Genomic DNA, 22,177 nt, shown 5'->3' with positions numbered 1-22,177 from the left:
TCTTCTATGCCTCTCCTCTAGGAGACACGTATATTTTCAATTATCAGTGTATCTTTTAATATTGGCAATATATATTTTATATTAGCTGCATATATTTTAAATTAGAGATGTGCTTAGTATTGTGAGAGTGCTGAAACTGAAGATGGCAGGATGCAAAGGCAGAACAAGTCTTGATTGCTAGTAATACAGGCAGACACTGTGGGATACGTCTTCTTCAAGAGGCTGTTGGGCATCAATTTTTGATGTTTTGTGCTACTGGTTGTTTGAAGTCCTCACAATCCTGCATACCTTTTTGATGTGTATAGAATTGCAAAATGTCCTGAATTGGGAGAGATACACGTGCATCATCAAGTCAAACTCCTGCCTCCACACAGCACCACCCAAAATTCAAACTCTGTGTCTGAGAGCTTTGTCCAAACACTCCATGGACACCCATCAGTCCTAGGTCATGACTACTGCTCTGAGGAGACTAAGGTAGAATGTTGAAAGGTTAGAGGAAACTTCAGGGAAGACTGGTAAGAATGGCTGTAAAGGCTTGAAAACTTGTGTCATAGAGGAAGAGGTGAAGATGTGCTGAAACTCGTAAGTGACAGTAGTGTGGATCAATCACTTGGTCCTACGTGTGGGACTAAGAAGTGAGCTGTGCAGGAAACAAAAGGGCGACAGTAAATATTTATTCAATTTGGCAGATGCATCAAGGTTTTGTAGTTGGCATTTGAAAAAAAACAAAAGCAGAACATGCAAGAAATTATACAAGTTCATAATTCATCATGTTTAATCACTTGTATAATTTAATGAAGGTTGTTTAGAAAATCCATCACTGGAAATACTGAAACAAAATGAAGTGGTATTTTTCTCTCAAACTATGTTTTAGTTTAAACACATGAGAAAGAGTTATTTTCATCCTAGCCAGGGCCAGTACAGAAATGAACAGTTTTGGATGAAATAAAAAAAAATACTAGAGTACACCAAAAGTAATGCTTCCTAGTTTATCACATTTGGCTCATGATGTCACAGGAGGATGTTGGTGATATGGCAGTAAAGATCGAATCTTCCCACTGATATTCTGCTTCATTTTGCTGTCATGTGACAGATGGCAGCAGAGCCATAATCTGACAAGTTGGTGTCTGACATGAAAGTGCATGTGAAGCAAAGGTTTGTAAGCCTTGAAGCCTCCATGCAGAAAAAAATGGTACCCACTGACACTCATCAGAGCTTGCTGAACGTTTATAGAGATCAAACAGTGGATGAGAACACAATGAGGCAGTGGCTAATATGTTTCAGCAGTGGTGACAGTGGTTCACCTCCACTGCTGCAGGTTTTTACAAGCACAGCATGCATGTTCTTGTTCACTGCTGGCAAAAATGCAAAGGTAATGGTGATGACTGTGTTGAAAAATTGTGGTTTTTTAGCTGAGACTTTACTCTATCAAACAGTGTTATACTTTTTGTGGTATATGCTGTAGTTTGTGTGGAAATAAGAGGCATTACTTTCAGAGCGACCTGTGTACAACGGTAGAACTGCGTGTGATACTAGTGTGCTGCTAGAAAGCATACATTACATGCATGAGGTTCCTACTGGCTATGGCTGTGACACAGACCTGCAGTCTCTCTTTCCTGCTTCATGAAACCCCAAGTCATTCACATCTGGTTGAAGCTGACATAAACAAAGATTCAGTGTGAATGTATGAAACAGAGAGTATGGAGCAGTAATTAAATGAATTTTCATTACTGTATTTTGGACTTAATGAGTCCATGAATGGTGGTGAGGATGAGTTTCTTCTACTGGACTAACAGCACTTTAATAACAGGCCTGAAATCAACAGGCTAGACATTCCAGTGATCATGTTTACCTATTTGTTTCTCTATGTTACTGTTAAAATATGAAAAGTTAAACTTTGCATTGGATTATGTTAACAAAAATATGTAAATAAATAAATAAATGTTATCAATAAGTCATGATCTCAACAAATTGGTTTTTTTTTCCAGCATTTTTGAATGGAGTTTAACAATATGCTCTATTCATGCTTTTTTGTTTAAATGTAGATATATAACAATAAATAGAAGTTGACTTCAGAGGATGTACTATTTATTCATCTATTTATTCCATTAGATTTTTCATCTTGGTTTCACTTCCTCAGTTTTTTTTTTGTTCCCTCCCCCCTCCTATGTATCTACCTGTTCCCATATCCTCCTTTCTGCTTTTCTTCTATTTGGGTATATATTCTTTACATCCACTGTTTTGGTCATAGTATAGCGTATAGAATGTATGCAGCACACAGAAAGCAGTAATTTTCTATATGTAAATGGCTTAATAAAAAAAAAATAACCAAATGATGGCAACAGCAAAGGATGTTAGCATAGCCAATGTCCATCAAGAGTTTCACAAAACTTGAAGCATTTTAAATGACATTCTCTGGCCTTCAGACACTTACAAACTTAAGGAATGCTAAGTACCAGGATAATAGATGTTGTAGAACATGGGATCACTGTGTTTCATAAAGTGAAATTAAGATTTTACGTATTTTCTGTTCCTTAGTTTTAGTCTGTAGGAGACAGAAAAAGACATGGTACTGTGGGTATTGAATGTCAGTGAATAATAGAAGCTTTCAGATGACAAACACTGTTTATAAAAAAAAAAAATAGTGCTGCTGTAGAAAGGAATATTTTTTCAATTTCTTCTGAAGCAGAATTCTCTAGAGCTTGTATTATTTATAACCTAGGATATGACAAAGTCATCTTGAGTTAATTTGACTGAAGAATTTTTTTTTTTTCTAAAGTGGAGTTTAATCTTTTTGTTAGTTCATCAGCTTATTCTTAAAATTTATATATCTTTCCTACCCTGCAAGCTTTCAGCCTACACACCAATTAACTTTAAATCCATCTAAATATGATTAAGACATTGATTCCTAAAATAAGATGAATTGTAGGGAGAAGGGATAGCTCTTGTGTTGGATGCATTGAACTTTGTGTTCACGTGTTGTATCTGCTCTGTGGATTTAGGAAAATATCTTGAAAATAGGTGAATAAAAATATTGAAGTTTTACCTCTTCCTCCTATTGTATATCAGCATAAAATGCTGAGAATGCACTTAGCCTGTATTCTAACAGGGTGAATTCTATTTACCTTTAAAGCAATTAATATGAAGGCAAAATCTCTTCAAATTCTTACAGTATTATATTAATTTTATTTCTGTGACCTCTAGATTCATATTTTTAAGAATATTACTTTTTTTTTTTTTCTGACAGGAAGTGAAAAAATGAATGCACTTATTTCAGCTTAATATTTTTTAATGTAGGAGATGAAAGGGAAATATTAATCTATCTTTCTAGTAGCCTATTTCCTACCAAGGTTTATGAACTCCCTTGTAATTTATGTTAGAAGTAGCTCCTGTAGATAAAAATATTTTCCAATTTTCTTTGGCACCTGTACAGAAAGCAGACAGTGAGGCATCACCCTCTTTCACAAAGAAGTTACCAATGGAGAACATTTGTATAAGCAGATTTTCAGTCTGAAGAGATTCAGGATCTGCTTCTAAGAGCTGTGTTGAAGATTGCTCCAAGAAGCACAAATACTGCTAGTAAGTTTCAAGTTGATTCATAGGGATCCCCATTTCTCTTGAAAAGCACAGAGACAAAACAGAAAAAATCTGGAATTTCTCTACTTCTTTCTGCAATAGGTATTGCTTTCCCAATGCCAGTCATTACTTTTTCAGCAAGGCTGAAGGGATTCTTTCAGTTAGACAGTGTGGCCGCCTGTTGGGGAAAAACACTATAAAATAAAAGAAATCAGAAGTAGCAATGTATAAAGTGATGATACCTTGAGTACAAGCCAGGTAGAAATGCAAACACATGAAACAGTAAAAGTTCAAGTCCTTGTTCCAGCTTTTTGTATATGCTCATTTTAGTGTATAGGCTTGCAATACTATGCTTTGTTCTCTCCCTGAATTAGTAGTTCCCTCTTCTGCTGACAGTTTTATTCTTGCCCAGTTACTCCTTTCAATCAGATAAAATCCATCCCTCATTTCTAACAGGCTGGCTTATTCAAATCATAGTTTGGTCTTTACTAGGTAGATATTGTATTTAATAGGGGAACAGGTTGCACACTAAGGCATAACAAGTAATCTAATGATTATAGTTAATCATTATATTACTTGTCAGGAACATTTAAAAATAACAACACAAATGTTTGAAGGAGGTATAAGTAAACCGCACATTTTAAGAATTTCCTGAAGTTTATTTGCCAAGTGGTCACATTTGTTCTACATTACTGGCTTTGTACCATCATTCTTACAACAAAAAAAAACATCTACTCTTGAAAAAGGATGCCAGCAATTGCCACTGCTAAATTAGAGCTGAGAACGTATGTTACCTGGAAAAGATTATGCTGTGGTCACACATGGTCACAGATCACACGATGGACATGCCAGACATCCCCGACATCAGGCAGGCTGTTCACCCACAGGAGCCACAGCCAACCTCCTGCCTGCCATTTGTAGGACAGAATCCTCAGAGCTCAGCATTCAGCTAAATTCTTTATCAAACAAACGTTAGAACTGTGACTAAAATGGCAGCAGCTGGTAATGTTTGTTAATTAATTACAGATAAGGTACGTACATTTACCTAAAATTGGTTTTGCCATTATTTTGTTGGGAGGAAGGGGGAAGTTTACTGATGTCGCCTGAGAGGAAATCAGCCTTTCTGAAAGCAGAGGAGCTTTAAACAGCAGCGAAAATTGATCTGCTTTACCTAAGCTACTTTTTGGAAACAAACTGTATCTGTTTCCACTGGGCAAGTTTGATACTTGTGTTGGTGTTCCCCTGGAGGCCAGCAGGCCATCAGTGTGCGCTGGCTGTTGGGGAGGTGTGGCAGAAGCTGGAGGTGGCACCCGGGGCATGACCGTTACCAGGCCAGCGGGTAAACCGCCCCACTTGCACCATGGCGGGTCGGCCACAGCCCGTCTACCAGGGGAGTTTCACGGACAGATTTCCCCACATCTCGGCTGTGAGTGAAACCTACACGCTTACTATGCCTTACCAGGGTCATAGTCTGGCCTTGAGGCTGAAACAGAGGCAGCTGGTGGGGCCAGTGGGCTCCTCTCACTGCAGTCCTGCCTCACCCTCAAAATAAAATAAAAAAAAAACAACAACCTTTCTTTTTAATGGAGTGGGAGAATTAGCCATCTTGTACGAGGTGTTGGAGCATTTGGCTTAGTTACACCTTGTTTTTTTTGGTTTTGTTGCTTAGGCTGGGAAGTTGTTTCCAACTGGTGATACGGCTGCACAGTGCCTCACTGAAGCTTTACCCAGGGTGAGTGTGCTTTTGAGATTCTCACTTTTAAGTTACTGTATGATTTCACGTTAGTGATCGTGCTCTCAAGCCCAAAATCTGTTATTTCTCCTACCTCATAGTGTTTTTTAAAATAAAGAACATCAGTGAAACCACGGTCATATTTTTCTACAGCTATTGTTTAAAGGGATCACAGAAAATAGCTGGTAGGCATGTAGAAGTTTCTAATTTTTTTTTTTTTTTCTGTCTGTATGTTTTACAAAATTCATCATACCCTGTTATGGTGGATTAAAGAAGATTGTTTTACACCACCATTTTTCTCTGTCGATACAATTACAGTGATTATTTTGAAGAGTTGTTATGACTTCTGATAGAGGACCTTCTCCTTCATCAAGGTTGCCCTGTTAGAGTTGTGTTTCCCATGCTCTCTTCCCAGTCTCCTTGAAGAATTAGAAACTGCTTCCTTTCACTGACAGCTCTCCATTTAAATGAGTGCATAAAAAAAACCAACAAAACAAGACGGTGGTTGAAGTAATTTCTGAAATTGCTTAATTGATGGGGGAATTGTTGTAGATTAGGTTAAATGTTTCTTAAGTTGGTAAATGCGACATATATAAGGAAGCTTTCATCCACTTAAAGCCTAAATCAGAAAGGTGAAGCTTAGATACTCTTTCCTGACTTCTATTGGTGATTTGATTAAATTTAGACTGGGTTGTGTTGACCTTTTGTTCAGAGTATCTGCACCTGCAGCAATGCAGGCGTGTGTTATAGTCCTGAAACATCTTTCTGTTTTGCTCATGCATCTGTGGAATCACACTGAATTGGCTTTTTGCTATTGGATTATGGAAATCTTCTGTAAAATTGTTATTTTCTTTGCCTTACATATAGCCTGCTACTCCAGCTGTTGTGAAGAAGTTTCACAATATGACAAATCCAGCTCCTGGTGCTAAAAGAATATTTTATGGCAGAGCAGATGATCCTGATCTTGCAACTCACTTGACACACGGCATAACATCAGGTTCTTCAGTTGCTGTAAGAATGTGACTTGTTGAGCTCTTAGCAAGTAAACTATTATCAGAGATTGTTCAGCAATTTTTTATGTATTCTTTCTTTTGAGTTGTAAATGATTTTGTTAGTTAAAAAGTGCTATTTTGGACATGTCAATCTATTTTGTGTATATTACTCAGAAATTGTTTATGTAAGATGTAATCAAACAACTGAAGAGCTTCTGGTAATTTTATTCAAATTTCTGAAAGTAGTTATTTGTTAGTAAAATAACACTTGCTGGTATGTCTTGTCAGCAGGGCTTGTAAATTAACAGTTTTCAGTTTAGCAAATGAAGAAGCTTAGGCTTAGTCTCTAGGTTGGAAAACCTAGGACCTGATAATTGAGGATGTTGACTAGCACATTCATTAGGCATATCCAATATAATAGTAACAATTAAAAAAATTGGACTTGTACTGTACCTCCTCAGAAGTTTTACGTTGAATAGATTGCCTAATTTAGTCTGTATCATCTGTGGAAGACTTTGTATTATTAATTAAATGTTAACTGGAGGAAGAGTTGGAGGCAGTGAGTTTTCTAAGCATGGATTTGGATCATTATATCTATTACTACATCTTTTTCTCCCCTATCCAATATGTATCTATATAACATTCACCAAATATTTAATAACAAATCCTCTTTAGGGTCCCCATTATTTTGATGGCCAGTCTGAAAAACTGTATGATTTGAGAAGATCAGTGTAGCCCTTCTGATATTTTTTGAACCTTTTTTACTTTTTTGATATTTTATTATTCTCTTTGTGTTGACCTAAGCTTACAAATAATTGCTATTGACCCAAGCCTTCTGGGGAGACATTGTGTCCAAATTAGTGTTAAGCTTTGAGAAATCCTCCTAAACTCCTTTCTGTTAATACTTCCTTTTGGATCGCAGTATTAGTCTGCATCTTAAAATATGCATGGGCAGAACTGAGAGTAGATGTTTAGTGAATGGACTTAACCACTAGATGACAGATGTCTTTCCTCATAAGCACTAGGAGACATTCAAAAGATGTTATAGCTATATCATTTTCACGCTTCAATTTTGTCATATTGTAATTTGTAATTTGACAATGGCTTCTAATATACATTAAAAGCAGAAAAACTATAGTCTGAAATTTTATTTATCAACAAATGAAAAATCTTGTATAAAATTAAAAAGTTCTGTCTTGGAGTCTGTGTTTTATTTTGCTGGACATTTAGCATAGCACTGATTATTAATGACCTTATCTAACAATACAGTTCTGTATTACAACTTGTTAGAAGAAATTATGAGTCTAATAATCTAAAACATCTTTAGAAGACTTAGTATCAATCTGCTGTTCTTGTGGATGTGAGGAGTTAGCTGTCCTGATGTGTGAAAGATTAAAATTTGCTGGTTTTCTTGTCTCTTTTGTTGTTTGTGACATCTTTAGGCAGCTTCATTGATAAATCCACTTCCCAAAACTAATTTTCAACAAAAATTACAAGACAGAAAAGAGGCAATCTACTTCAGTAATCGTGAAGCACCTTTGGGCAGGTCACATGATCAATCTGCTATGTTACCCGAGGGCTTGGATATAATCAATACCACATTTGGAACAAAAATTATCCAAGGTAGGCAAAAGTAATGCTAAAACATACTTCTTGTAAATAAAAGATAGTATGCAATTTAATATTTAGCCTAAATTGTATGCTTCCAACAATTCTGGTTTAGCAGAAAAGTCATTACAAAAGATACTGAAAGGCATAAAAATGTACTGGTGTTTTTTCAGTTATGATAAACAAACAGACATCTGAAACATTTTGTAACTAATAGGGCTTTTTGCTGTGTAAAATATATTACCTTGACCTGTCAATCTTTCCTCCATATATGCAAGCAGATCACATTTGTGTTCACCATGTAGTCCCTTTGCAACATTTATATTCATCTCAGTTTCTGTGATTCTTGCTTTATTCCCATATTATCATGTTACAAGATTCCTATTGATTTTATTGATTTTCTGCAGGGATGATTTAAAAATGTCATATTTCCACTATTTCCACTATTTCCATATTTCCAAGTATTAGCATCTTCTCCAATAAATACAATTTCAGATTTAAAAACAAATCAACAATAAACCCATATATGTGTTCTTTTCTTTTCAGATACATCAGCTGGGGAGCTAATAAATCCTCCAAAAACTTTTGCAGAAGTAGATAAAGAAGCCAGAGAAGGACATGATTTGTATGTTGTGTCACACAATGATTATTATTCTGGTATGTTCACAATGATTATTATTCTGATCTGTTCGAAGGCTAGTAAGTAGCAACATAAGAAGACCTAATACAAATTTGAATCTCATTGCATCTTCAAAATATATCACACATTTTTGAGATGCAAGCAATTACTGTTTATTTGTTTATTAATATAATAGAATATAAATCATTTTGAAAGCAATAGTGGAAAAAAACAATCAGATATGCAACTGAGAAAAGTGCTCGTTTCTAGAATCGTAGGTTCATTGTCATTGTCAGTGTGTTAGGCATACACATAAGAGCTTAATGAAGGTGCTGAAAGACTGATTTTGGTTGGGAGCTATCTGAAAAACAAAGTATCCCCAAGAATGCAGAAACATCTAGATGCTCTGATTGCTCAGTGACTTCAGCGTTATCTATGCCTGTTATCTATGTCTGAGCAGTCTCAGGCTCAGAGGTGTATACTCTGCACCCAGACTGTCCCATTACTTTTTCTCCTGGTTCCTCTGTTACACGAGGATACGAAATTTAGGTCTTCTGTTCGGAGCTCGATATCAAGCTCTGGTTACTAGGAAGAATTTCAGTGTGCTCTCCGGCGCCCTGAAATGCAAATTCCTCAACCTGCTGCATAGTGCCTGTGAGTCTGTCCCACAGTCTTGGTTTATAGTCTTCCAGTGGGCTGTACCTACACTGCTTCAGGAGTTATACTTATTTGAAGTGTTCCTTAGTAGTTATCGTTTATCTTGTGGGTCTACGCAGGAACACTGGAAAATATGCAGCACGTACATTTGTTAGGCAACCACTTCTGTTTTTTCCATGTCCATCTTTTCCTCTTACATTTGAAACTTATGTTATGGATCTATAAAATTGGCATTACAGTAAAGTTGGCCATTGTGCTAGTACCAACAGTTTAGTAGGTGTTGGCTCAGAATGTAAGAAATTGTGAAATAGATATTTCAGTTGTAATAATGAATAATTTCATATGGAGGCTGTTTTTGGAGAAGTGAAATTATAGTACTGTGGTCTCTCACTGAGAAATTCTGCTTTTTGCAGAATATGGCACCATTGCTATAAATTGGCCAAACGTAATTTTCTTTCCTCTCCTCCCCAACTTTATTAGGTGTTTTAGTGGAATTATCTGTTTCGGTCTTCTTTATAACTTCTATCCACAAGACCATAGAGAAGTCAAGACAAGAGCAGACAAACTAAGCTGCAGGAAAACAAACTGTTTTTATGTAAAAGGGAATAGAAAATCAATGATATGCTTCAGTTTTGAACAAAACATAAATGTTCCCTGCAACAATACAACCAGAGGAAGGCTTTATTAGTAAGCAGGCACTGATAATTTTTTTAAAAAAATTTAACTTGCAATTCTTTTCAAAAAGCAATTGAAAATGCAGAAAAAAAATCATGGAATCATAGAATGGTTTGGGTCGGAACAGACCTTTAAGATCATCTAGTTCCAAACACCCTGCTAAAGGCAGGGACATCTCCCTTTAGACCAGTTTGCTCAAAGCCCCATCCAGCCTGGCCTTGAATGCTTCCAGGGAGGGAGCATCCACAACCTCCCAAATCATTTTCCTCAGGGCTGCTCTCAAGGCATTCTCCACCCAGCCCGTATCTGCACTTGGGATTGCCCCAACCCGGATGCAGGATGGTGCACTTGGCCTTGCTGAACTTCATGAGGCTGGGCCCACCTCTCAAGCCTGCTCAGGATAGCATCCCTTCCCTCTAGTGTGTCGACTGCACCACTCAGCTTGGTGTTGTTTGCAAACTTGCTGAGGGTGCCCTTGATCCCACTGTCCATGTAATCTACAAAGTTGTTCAATAACTCCAGTCCCAACACTGATCCCTGAGGAATGCCACTCATCACTGGTCTCTACTTGGATGAGTGGCACTTGTGAAATGCCATTTTTCTTCTGTGATGGGTTACAGATGCTTGTTACTCTGTTACACAGAGTACTGAAGTGATGTTCTTGTACATAAAACAGGCAAATTTGGATTAACAGATTCAGAAACATGTAGTGCAATATCTTTTTTCCCACTGACTTTACTGCAAAATTCCTACTAATTCAACATAGGAAATATCTATCCGAAAGTGCAGCAAGTCAAAATACTTTTTTGCTTAATTGTTTTAATAAATAACACATTGAATGGCATTTGTTTCTGCTTAAATGCAGAATTAAAAAGTGGTTTCATTTGCATAATTAAACAATCTACTATTTTTTCATTAATTCTGTTAGGATTTTCTTTTGTCTTTATTTAGACATAAAAAGCATTTTGGACATCCAGCTATTTTATAACTCAAGTAGTTTTGTGGCTTTTTTGTTGCCTTTAGTCTGCTCTTTTGACAATGAGATTAATCTTAAATACTTAAGTGTTGTATGAATTACACAAATTTCTTGTCTTTTATTGAGAATAATAATTAGGAATTTATTTTTTTCTGTATTATTTTACTTTTTTTCTTTATTATTTTATGAATGAATATGCTGCTTTTTCTTGTTGTTGTTTTTGCATATTTCTCCTGCTGAAGTGTTTTAAACAAGTTGAAACAATTTTTTTTTTTCTTTAATAGGGGAAGCAATAAATAGGAAGTATGACTCACCAAACTTCAACAAGTCTTATGTGTATGGAATAGAAACCCCTCACTTTGAAGATGGACGAAATGTATCCAAATCCTTAAATTGGCTCTATGATTGGCAATTGTAAGTTACAGTAAGTTTAGTAAATTAGCAGTATGAGTTTTAAAAAAGAGTCTTCGTATTGAATATAATTTTTTTATCTTGCTATCCTTCAGTTTGTTAGATTTATTGAACTGAAAGGTAAATGCAAGGACTAATTTTCAGAATAATTTATTCAAATCTATTCTGCTATAGTATGAAGACATAAAACTTGGCATTTCCTTCATGTCACATAAAGATATCTTTGATTTTTGAAATATAAGAATTTTCAGTTCCTAAATTGTATTTCCCTTGCATAAAGTTGCTGTTTCCTTTTAGTATATGTGTTTTTTTAATATTATTGAGTGGTTGTAGAATATTGTTAAGCAATTGCTTGTGAGTTCTCTTAACATTCACAGGAAAAGAGCAGCAAAAATTGTGTCCAAAAGAATTGATGACTTCAAGGAAAAATTTCAGCCTCAGATTGGAAAAGTCCTTGATCCGTAAGTAAGCAAAGATACCTTCCAAGAACAAAATTTATACACACTTTCCAAGCCTCTAGTTTCTTTTTCTGTCTTAGATAAGCAATATAGATTTGTGTTCTAAGCTTCTACTGTAGTGCTTAATTACAAGATGGGACTCTGCGTGCCCTCACTGTGAAAGTAAGTAATGAAGGCTGTGTTGTGGCTATATCATGAAGTGTTTATTTATTTAGTCGTTTGCTTTTGGGAAGATTTGAAAGGACTGAAATGTCTCGTATTGTTTGGAAACAACCGTTTTGCTTACTCTGACACTGGATTTGCTGATCTGCTTTAGTCCATCTGTATTCAGTTGGATGTGAAAGTAAACTGTAATATTATCTAGCAGCATGTACTTAATCATATTGTTACAGTGCTTCATGAACCTCGGGTGATTTCCAACAACTGTTTTGGTTCTCAAAGGAGTGCTTATGCTGAACTGTGGTAGTCTTATGGCACAGCATGATCAGGATCCAGCTGTGCTACTAAACTGGTGTTGCTGAATGCAAAGATTGTCTTTACAGATGTTTCATATTTCTTTACAACTGTCTGGGGACCCAGAACGTTATTGACTTTTGTACCAAATTTAATTTTGCATTCAAAATCACAGGCTCAAAGTGACTCTGATGGATTATGCTGATAGTTCCCATTAGGAGTGAGCACGTTTCCCTTTCTGTAGAGAGAGCCAGTTTATCCTCTGTCCTTTCTGTCGTCACTTTGAAGTAGACTTAGATTGTGAGCTGTATAAGGCAGTGTGATCAGTCAGGGAATACAGATTGCTGTACAAGGTCAAATCCAGCACTAATTCTACGGGAAAGGTGTAACCTAACAACATTTAATCATATGTGTAGTATGAAAAGGAGAAAAACGCACGGTAGTATTTCAGTTACCACGCTTCCATCTCTGTAGTTATGTGCTTTTTGTTTGTTGTTGTTGTTTTCAGAAGCAAGCACTACTCCTCTTTTCAGTCTTGACAGACTTCTAATTCATGTAACAAAATTGTAATTGTTAAACACGAAGATAAAATGAACATTGCATCTTCTTCAGATGAAGAAATAAGTTCTTAGAGTCATCAACATCATCTCAATTTTCTATTAAAAAAATGGGGTCAGGTTTTCTGAGTGGATATTTGCTTTGTTGCTATTTTGTATTGCTACTTTGTAGAAAACGTTAGGTGTGAAAAAGTAGATGTAAATAAATCTTTCTACTGTTGTCAAAAGTGGTTTATTTTGGAGACACTTTTTCAGATGGAGATCTGGTTTGTCCTAAATAATATCTGTCAGGTATACTATAAAGCATTTCTCACTCTTTAATTTCTATCATTTTTGTAGAAAAACAATTTATTTTAACATTCATATGCTTTTTCCTATTACCTTTTTGAATACAAGTAAATATGTTTACACTTAGTTCTGTTTAACAGCCAATTTTCTAAATGTATATAGCAGGATGCTTTTCTGCAATTATAACTTTAAAGCAGTGTACTAATGAAAACAAATCCAAGTTAATTATGTATATAATTCCTAGTTATATAACAGGTGAGCATGTTTCTTTAATGATGACTTACAGTTTATTTTAGCCACTAATAAACTATTTGACAAATAACAAAGAAATGTGCGTATTGACAGTATAGCAGAAACAATGAATGTTCCTGCAGACCATACCTTTGGAATGTTACTCCGTCCAGATGAATATGGTAAGTCTTACAGTGGCAGAATAAAATCTTAACTTGTTGATGAAACTATGCTGAAGTAATATGGTATATAGTTTTCAAAAACTCCTAAGGATAACACTAAAGTTTTGGAGGGGTGATTTGAGAAGAAATGAAGTAACTTTTTATTATTTTCTTCTAGTTAGTATTTTTTTAAGCTTTTGTATCTGAGGCAGGAGAGTGTGAGAAACTCATATTGACATCTAAGTGACAAACTAAAAATGGATATTTGCATCAATTATATGTCTTTCCTCACAATGGTTTTTCTAGTATGTTTTCACAAGAGTAAAAATAACAAACAATAGTTGAGGAAAAATAGGAATGTATAGACATTGGTAGGGAGACAGAAAATGGAATGAGGGGGAAAAAAAAGATTAATTTTCATTGTGACAAAATTTTGAAAGCTGCTGAACTCAAATAACAGTCGTTAGAATTTCTGATATTTTGGTATAATTATTAATGACTTGGAAGCTGCAGCAAAGGAAATTGCTGCAAATAGTTAAGCAACAAAAATTAAGTGGTTCAAATTTATTTAAGTCGTTCTTTATTTATTTAAGTCAAGACCAGAGCACTTATTTTAAATTCTGCGTAAGCCTGTGTACCTGCTTTATTCTGTTGGGTATTAAGTGACATCTTATATGTGTAGGCATGCTTGCCTTATAAGGAACTTCAGAAGGAACTGAACAAACAAAAGAAAGCAGAATGACAGCAAAAATTAATTTTTAACATATAGAAAATAATGCATGTATATTCCTGTTTGAATGGGGTTAGGTGAACTACACTTATTTGCTAGTTGGACTCTGAATTTCTTGCAGTCCATATTGCCTTCAGTGTTGTAGTGGGGACTTGGATAAAAATTGTAGATCAGTGTGTCAGAGTGTTTGAAAATGCCAACGGTGTTAAAATACATAGAAAATTGGAAGAATTACACAAGAATAGTGCCAAGAACAGTTTTGCCTTTTAGAAATCAGTGATATTGAAGCCCTTGCAGGTATTACATTGTATTTTCTACTGGTTCTTGTGATTATCCTGAAACATGACAAGCTGGTAGTGATGCATTAATAATGTATTTTATTTTGTTCTCAACTATTTGGACATTGAGTAACTCTTACTATATTATGCTCTAAAGATGTTTCAAAATATTCAGCATTAACTGCATGTCAGTAGTGAAAATGTGTGGACTATTTGATCTTTTAATGAGATGGCCTTATCAAATATTCTGCACTGAGTAAAATCAGCATCTTGAAATTAAAATTCTTCTACTCTAGACACTCAGTCGTTTTTTAAAGTGTCTATTTTCTATATATGTGTAACTAATCGAGGAAGTGCTTTTATAGGCGTTGGAGATCTTCTTCACTGTAGGGTTCCAAGTGAGTTCCTCCGTGGCAAAGACAGAGAGAGAGCTGTCTTAGCTGCAGTTAGACAGTGTTTGAAGAAAGCTAACTATGAAAATTTTGACATGTTACTAGAAGCATTCAGGCATTATGATAAGGTTAGTGTTTTGGAAAAAAATAAAGTAAGTGTATTGTGTGTCATTAATATTTCTGTGTTGTAGAGGTGCATACGTGAAGAATAATAATAATAACAAAGCAAATATAAAAGAAGAATATGAAGACAAGATAGCTTAGTTACTACAACTATATAAAAACCAACCAACCAACCAACCAAAAAGAAACAACCTAACAACCCAGACCTAAAAAACAAATGAAAAATTCTCGAAAGTTATAGTTGCTGTACTGGCTCTATACTTAACATAAAATCATAGGCACTGGCTGGCAAATTACTGTACAGGCCGGATCATATACTATAGTGATAAGTTGGATCTCCTAAAGAAAACAGTCTTCTAAAAACCAGCTTCTCAAATTGCCACTTATCAAAATAGATACTGCAACAATTTTACCCAATAGTATTTGGAGATTCCAAGATAAAGACAAACATGGGAGATGAGTAAGAAAGAATAACCTTACCATTTTTTATCTCCTCAAAATTTATTTTTATATCACCTCAGAAGAAAAATGATAAAAGAATTTTATTGATGTTTTTCTCCAAACTGTAATTCTTTGCTGCATTGCCAAGCACCAGAATTTCAAATCTCTCTTTTTTTTCCCTTCTGGATAAAAATATTATTTCTATTTCATACATAACATTATTGATAGTGTATGCAAAATGTTTGATGCCTGACTTTCAAAAGAAATCTTGATTTTCCTTTAAAATTTGTGATTGGATTGCTACTTCGTCACAGTAGATTATCACACTGAATTTTAATCTGAAGTCGCTGCATTATTTGGGTAAAAAATTATTCATTATTACTCTTGTATTCAGATTCTGAGTTTCTGATTTACTTGAGGATTTTTTGGTGCTCTTTTGAAATGGTGTGGCTACATATATACATATATGTACACATATATGTTAGAGTATTTTTATAACAGTTGTTATAACAACTATTTTATTTATAATAGAATGGTGATGGGATGATAGACAAAAACGACCTGAGGAAGTCCTGTTTTCAACTTAATCTGAATCTGGATAGTGACCTCTTGGATTCCTTATTTGACTTTTGTGATTTGGATAAAGACGGTTTCATTAATTATCAGGAATTTGCAAACTTTCTGAATTGGAAAGACAAAAAGGCTGTAGAAGAATTTGAAGAAAAAGTAATCACAAAAGGTAGGTGAATTAATACTGAGAGATTACATAGTTGAGCTTGTTGCTACAACAGCAAGAATCCTTCTGAAGTAGACTAGGTTCTCCATTAGAAGAGCAGGATTTACAGAGTGCATATAGCCCTTTCATGCCAAACAGTGTTGGCCAGTGATAGCAGAGAGATATATACAAATTACAGAACCCTGGAGTTATTTTCATACGATCATAGAATGGTTTGGGTCGGAAGGGAACTTTAAGATCATCTTAGTTCCAAACCCTGCTATAGGCAGGGACGTCTCTCTCTAGACCAGGTTACTCAAAGCCCCATCCAGCCTGGCCTTAAATACTTCCAGGGAGGGGACACCCACAACCTCACTGGGCAACCTGTTCTGGTGTCTCACCACCCTCACAGTAAAGAATTTCATCTTAATATCTAGTCTAAATCTACTCTCCCAGTTTAAAACTCTTTCCCCTCATTCTATTGCTACTTGCCCTTATAAAAGGGCAAGTTTCTCTCCAGCTTTCCTGCAGGCCTCCTTCAGATACAAGAAGGCTGCTATAGGGTTTCCTCAGAGCCTTCTCCATGCTGAAGAGCCCCAGCTATCTCAGCCTGTCCTCATAGGGGAGGTGCTCCAGCCCTCTGATTATCTTTGTAGCCCTCCTCTGGACCTGCTCCAACAACTCCGTATCCTTCCTGCAAGTTCAAGCAACTTTTAAAAATCTCTTATAACATGCTGATAATAAATCCTGGCTATTCTGTAACTTCTCTTTAACAGGGAAAAAACTAGATGTTCCTCCTCAGTCTGACATCAAGACAGATGATGAGCCACTGTTGAAGCAAGAATATCTTGCAGAAGAAGCAGAAAGCTCAGGAAAGACACCAAAAACGCTTACAAGACCAACAGACAGTGTATTTGCAGACTATCAGACAACTTCTTCCCAGTATAATGCTGTAGTAGGTGGTCTTCCAACAAACTGTAAGTTCAATGGACTGTACCTCACATTTCTAAGCATTATTTAAGAAAAAATCAGGAGTAAGTTTGAAAACTATTGCTGCAGATACTGCTAATGTTCAATAGTGAATTAACTTTTATCTAATCTAAGATTGTGGCTTGGAATTTATCAGTTTGAACATTTGGCATAGATTGTAGAAAAATTTGAAATTTAGTGTAGACGTACAAAGCATTTGATGCTGTTCCACACAACATCCTTGACAATTAGCTCAATTGCTCAATGTCCAAGTGGAGACAAGTGACAACCAGTGTTCCTTTTTTTAACACCTTTGTCAGTTACATGGACAGTAGGGTTGAATACTCTCAGCAAGTTTGCAGCCAGCACCAAACTGCATGGTGCAGTTGCATGCTGGAGAGAAGGGATGCCATCCAGAGGGACCTTGACAGGCTTGAGAAGTAGGCACATATGAACCTCATGTACTTAAACAAGGCCAAGTGTAGAATCCTGCCCCTGAGTCAGGGCAATTTCAAGTGCAAATATAGACTGGATGATTAATAGAATGAGAACAGCCCTGAGGGAAAGGACTTGAGGGTGTTAGTGTATGAATGTGAACCATCAGTGTGCACTTGCAGCCCACAAAACTGACCATATTCTGGACTGCATCAAAAGAAGTGTGACCAGCAGGTCTAGGGAGCAAATTCATCCCCTCTCCTGTCATGTGGTCATACCCGGAACATTGTGTTCAGCTCTGGAGACTCCTACATAAGAAAGACACAAAACTGTTAGAACAGATCTAGTTCTAGTACCAGTGAGGATGATCAGAGGACCTGAAGATATTTCCTGTGAAGATAGGCTGAGAGATGTGGAAGAGAAAGCTCCGGGGAGACTTTATAGTTTCTTTTCAGCTTTTAAAAGGGGCCTAGAGGAAAGCTGGGGAGAGTCTTTATCAGCGAATTAGTAATGGGATAGCGAGTAATGCTTTTAAACTAAAAGAGGGTAGATTTAGATTAGACATTAGGAAGAAAATCTTCACTATGAATGTGACAAGACTCTGGAATTCAGGCTGCCCAGAGAAGCTGTGTATGTTCCATTCTTGTAAGTGTTCAAAGCTGGGCTGGCTAGGGCTTTGGGCATCCTGGTCTAGAGGAAGGCACACCTATCCATGGCAGTGGAGTTAGAACTAGGTGATCTTTAAGGTCCTTTTCAACTCAAATCATTTTATATTTTTGAGAAATTAAGGTTGTAACTATAGGAAAACAAGATCACCTTAGAATCATCCAAAAATATTTTTAGAAGAAAGTGCTCAAAAGTTACTAAAATATTTCCCATTCTCATGTATCGTTATATACCTGGAGGTAAGAATTTGGAAGTAAGAATCCTACAAATAGTAAAGATGAGGGGGAAAATCATATAAACTCTTGAAGCTATATGAGTCAAAGGATCAAAATTGCTCTTATTTAAAGCTAAATATTTTATTGTCCCTGGAAGTATCTTTACATACTTTTCCATATTACCCATTGATTAATTTCCACAGATTATCCAGTATGTGGCATTCCAACTATTCGTTCAGATATTCCAGCTCCTCGAATTCGCCGCATTAGTGACAGAACTAATTATGGTGATCAGGCCAATGCTTATGCATTGTTGTTCCCTTCCATCTTCAGTCAAAAGGGAGTGTATGAAGGAGACTTCTTTAAATCAAGACCAAAGGCAGAGGTACAGTACATTTTTTCCAGAACTTTCTTTCTAGATAAATGCAATGCCTTGACCCATGGGGAACCGGAAAGTTGTATAGATTGTGAAATTCATTATTTTGACATTACTATCCTTTAATATCCATTCAGACGTCTGAAAAATATATGCTCTTCACATTCAAAGTTATTCATAAAGATGGTAGATACTGAAGTTGTATCTCAATGAAAGGTGTAATATAAGGAAGTATGTCAGGTTGTTGCAGCTCTCATGCTCAAATGCTGTGTTGAATAATGCTAATTATACAATATGCTAATAATATAATTTAGGGCTTCAGAGTCTGTCTTTCAACATTTCTGTAATGTGAGAAGAACAGAGGAGGAACAACCTCATGCATCAGGTTAGGGGCTGACCTAAAGTAAAGGAGCTCTGTAGAGAAGGACCTGGGTGTCCTGGTAGACAGCGAGTTGGTGATGAGCTACTGGTGTGCCCTTGTAGCTAAAAAGCACAATGGTATCTTGGGCTGTGTTAGAAAGAGCTGGCCAGCAGGTCAAGGGAGGTGATCCTCTCCCTCTACTCTGCCTTGGGGAGGCCATGTAGAATCATAGAATCATTTGAATTGGAAGGGATCTTTAAAAGTCATTTAGTCCAACTCCCTGACAACGAACAGGGACCTCTACAGCAAGATCCAGTTGCTCAGAGCCCTGCCCAGCCTGACCTTGAATGTCTTAAGGGATGGGTCATTCACCACCTCTCTGGACACCCTACTCCAGTGCTTCACTACACTTATCATAGAAAAACTTTCTTATATCCAATCTAAATATCCACTCTTACAGTATGAAACCATTTCCCCTTGTCCAACCACAATAAAGCCTGCTAAAAAGTCTGTAACCTTCTTTCTTAAAGTCCCTATTTTGATATTGAAAGCTGCTATGAGATCTCCCCAGAGCCTTCTCTTCTTCAGGCTGAAGAGCCCCAGCTCTCTCAGCCTCTCTTCACAGGGGAGGTGTTCCATGTCTGGAGTACTGTATCCAGTTCTGGGTTCTCCAGTTTAAGAAAGACAGGGAACTACTGGAGAGAGTCCAGTGAAGGGCCATGAAGATATTTAGGGGTGTGGAGCATCTCCCTTATGAGGAAAGGCTGAGAGACTTGGACCAGTTCAACCTGGGAAAGAGAAGACTGAGGGGATTTTATCAGTGCTTGTAAATATCTGAAGGGTGGGTGACAACAAGTTGGGACTAAGATTTTTTCAGTGGTCTCTAGTGATGGGACAAGGATCAACAGGCACAAACTGGAACACGGAAATTCCATGTGAACATGAGGAAAAATGTCTTTACTTTGAATGTGGCAGAGCACTGGAACAAGCTTGTGGAGTCTCCTTTTCTGGAGATACTCAAAACCTGCCTTCACACATGTCTGTGCAGCTTGCTCTTGTGAATGTGTTTTAGCAGAGCGGTTGAACAAGATGATCTCTAGAGGTTCTTTCTAACCCCTATGATCCTGTGATCCTGTAATTCAGAACAGATGTGAAATTTCCGTCTTTGGATGTATTCAAATTCTGAGCCACATCCCAAGGAATATGGTTTAGTGATGAATTTAGCCCTTCTTTGATTGTATGATTAGATGGATTATCTCCAGAGATCTCTTCCACTGAATTATTGTATAATTCTATCAGTAGATAGAATCATATAAAAATAAATGCATAAATAGGTTTTTTGTTGTTGTTGTTTTTGTTTTCCCAGAGAAATAATTTTGCAGATGTGTAAAATTAGTTTCTGTCACACAGGAATTTTCAGTAAAAATTTTGGCCAGATTGTCTTCCCTTGAACTGCCAGGTTTTGCTAATAGCAATTTACAAGCATTTTTCAACTGATATCTTTGGGGGCTGCTACCACTCTTGTTTGGCAACCCAAAGTTCATCCAGCATAAATGCTAAAACAATGTTGACCCTTGTTCTATGTTGCTTATGGTTTTTCTATTTTATTTCTCAGCATTTTCTAATGAAAAAAGAGATCACTTAATTATTGAAATATGATTTATGAGTCAACGATAGGAAAATATGAAATTTTAATCTGAAATGGAAAAAGAAACATTAACAAACTGTCCATCTCTTCTAGTCATTTTATTAGATAAATGACTGGATGTCATATGAAAGTACATCTGGAAGTGCATATATTTTGCAGAAAAAATGTTGCTAATTAGTGGTGGGGATGTAAAAGATATAGTGTCACGTTCCATAAATATCCTTAAAATAGGTTGTCACGTACATGAGCATTTACCATTTTATAATGTAGCTCTCAAGCAGGAAATCTGTGTGTGCAGAGTATGGCTAACAGCAAATAGAATTTGTGCTTCACTGAGAAGTCCATTGTACCTGTCAAGCGCCAGATAGATCTCTGAAGTTATGTGGCCTGAGATGTCATCCTCCATTGTAGACTACACAGGCTATACAGAGTGCAGTACAGAACTATCTCTGAGTGCATTAAATCATCCAATACTCATGAAATAGATTGCTTCAGTGTTGGTGACGTTCTTGGGATTTATATTGGCATGGACCATTAATATCTTGAAACATTTAGTAGCTAACTAAATCATTACATGAAAACCTGAAGTTGTGTAATAGTATCAGTTTGTGAATAGGCCTCTAGTAATTGATAACAATTCTGACTATGAAACAGTTTTGTAATGTGATGTTTCCTGTTAAAAAAGAACAAAGTGTTTCTAAACCTGCTGTTGTCTTCAATAGAATTCAATAGTAAAAAAGAATTAAAATTACTTGGCTAAGTAATAGCGTGTACTTGATATTCAGTATGATCATGTTGATAGTACATAAGAGCCAGACAAAACCATGTGTGCACTTGATAATGTAAGGTTTAGTAAGTGATTATTTTATGGCTGCTGAGTCAGGACATAATTGTATTTTAATAATTTAGTATTGATAAAGAAAGTTCTGAGAACTTCTAGTTATTTATCCTCCACATAGTAGTATTCGTATTTGTATTTTCAACATTAAAGTTGTTTCAAACTTATTAAAATAGTTTTGTATACCACTGTTTTCATCAATATAAGATTCCATTTCACTAATGTGGGAACTTCATGGGTTAATCAGCCAGGATGTGGATTGCGAATGTATGTGAAAACTAGACTTTACAGTTTAAAGAAATTACCAATCAGAATTACATGAGTTGTATTCTTTTATAGATAGCACAAATTCTTCACAACAGTGGTGTGAACATTTCAGATGAAAGATTTGAAGAAATATGGAAACAAGTATGCATGAAACAACAAAAAGAAGAGGTTTGTGTAGAAAGTATAAGAAATATACTGGATGAGATTCACGCATCAGACACAAAAGACAGTTGCTAAATTCAGTCTTTGAGCTCTGCATTAAGTTACATTGACAGCAGTCGTAATTCTGGTACTTAATGCAATAAATATTTCTTGGAAAGATGTGCTTG

The 22,177-nt window shown here is 36.2% G+C and overlaps 1 protein-coding gene across 1 annotated transcript; it reads left to right on the top strand.

Annotated features, from left to right (window-relative positions):
• Positions 1-4,936: 4,936 nt before the first annotated feature.
• On the top strand, positions 4,937-22,085 carry EFHB (EF-hand domain family member B). Its single transcript, XM_052692314.1, has 13 exons — positions 4,937-5,002; positions 5,246-5,308; positions 6,176-6,319; positions 7,743-7,923; positions 8,455-8,565; positions 11,120-11,249; positions 11,624-11,707; positions 13,348-13,415; positions 14,768-14,922; positions 15,890-16,097; positions 16,850-17,050; positions 18,562-18,743; positions 21,921-22,085. Exons 1-13 carry the CDS (start codon positions 4,937-4,939, stop codon positions 22,083-22,085), a joined length of 1,758 nt encoding a protein of 585 aa, XP_052548274.1.
• The last annotated feature ends 92 nt before the right edge of the window (positions 22,086-22,177 follow it).

The sequence above is a fragment of the Tympanuchus pallidicinctus genome, unplaced genomic scaffold, assembly GCF_026119805.1.
Source record: "Tympanuchus pallidicinctus isolate F22 unplaced genomic scaffold, pur_lepc_1.0 scaffold3, whole genome shotgun sequence".
NCBI classification, from domain to species: Eukaryota; Metazoa; Chordata; class Aves; order Galliformes; family Phasianidae; genus Tympanuchus; species Tympanuchus pallidicinctus.
The sequence above is the reverse complement of the archived record's forward strand: the minus strand, read 5'-3'. Positions and strand labels throughout refer to the sequence as shown.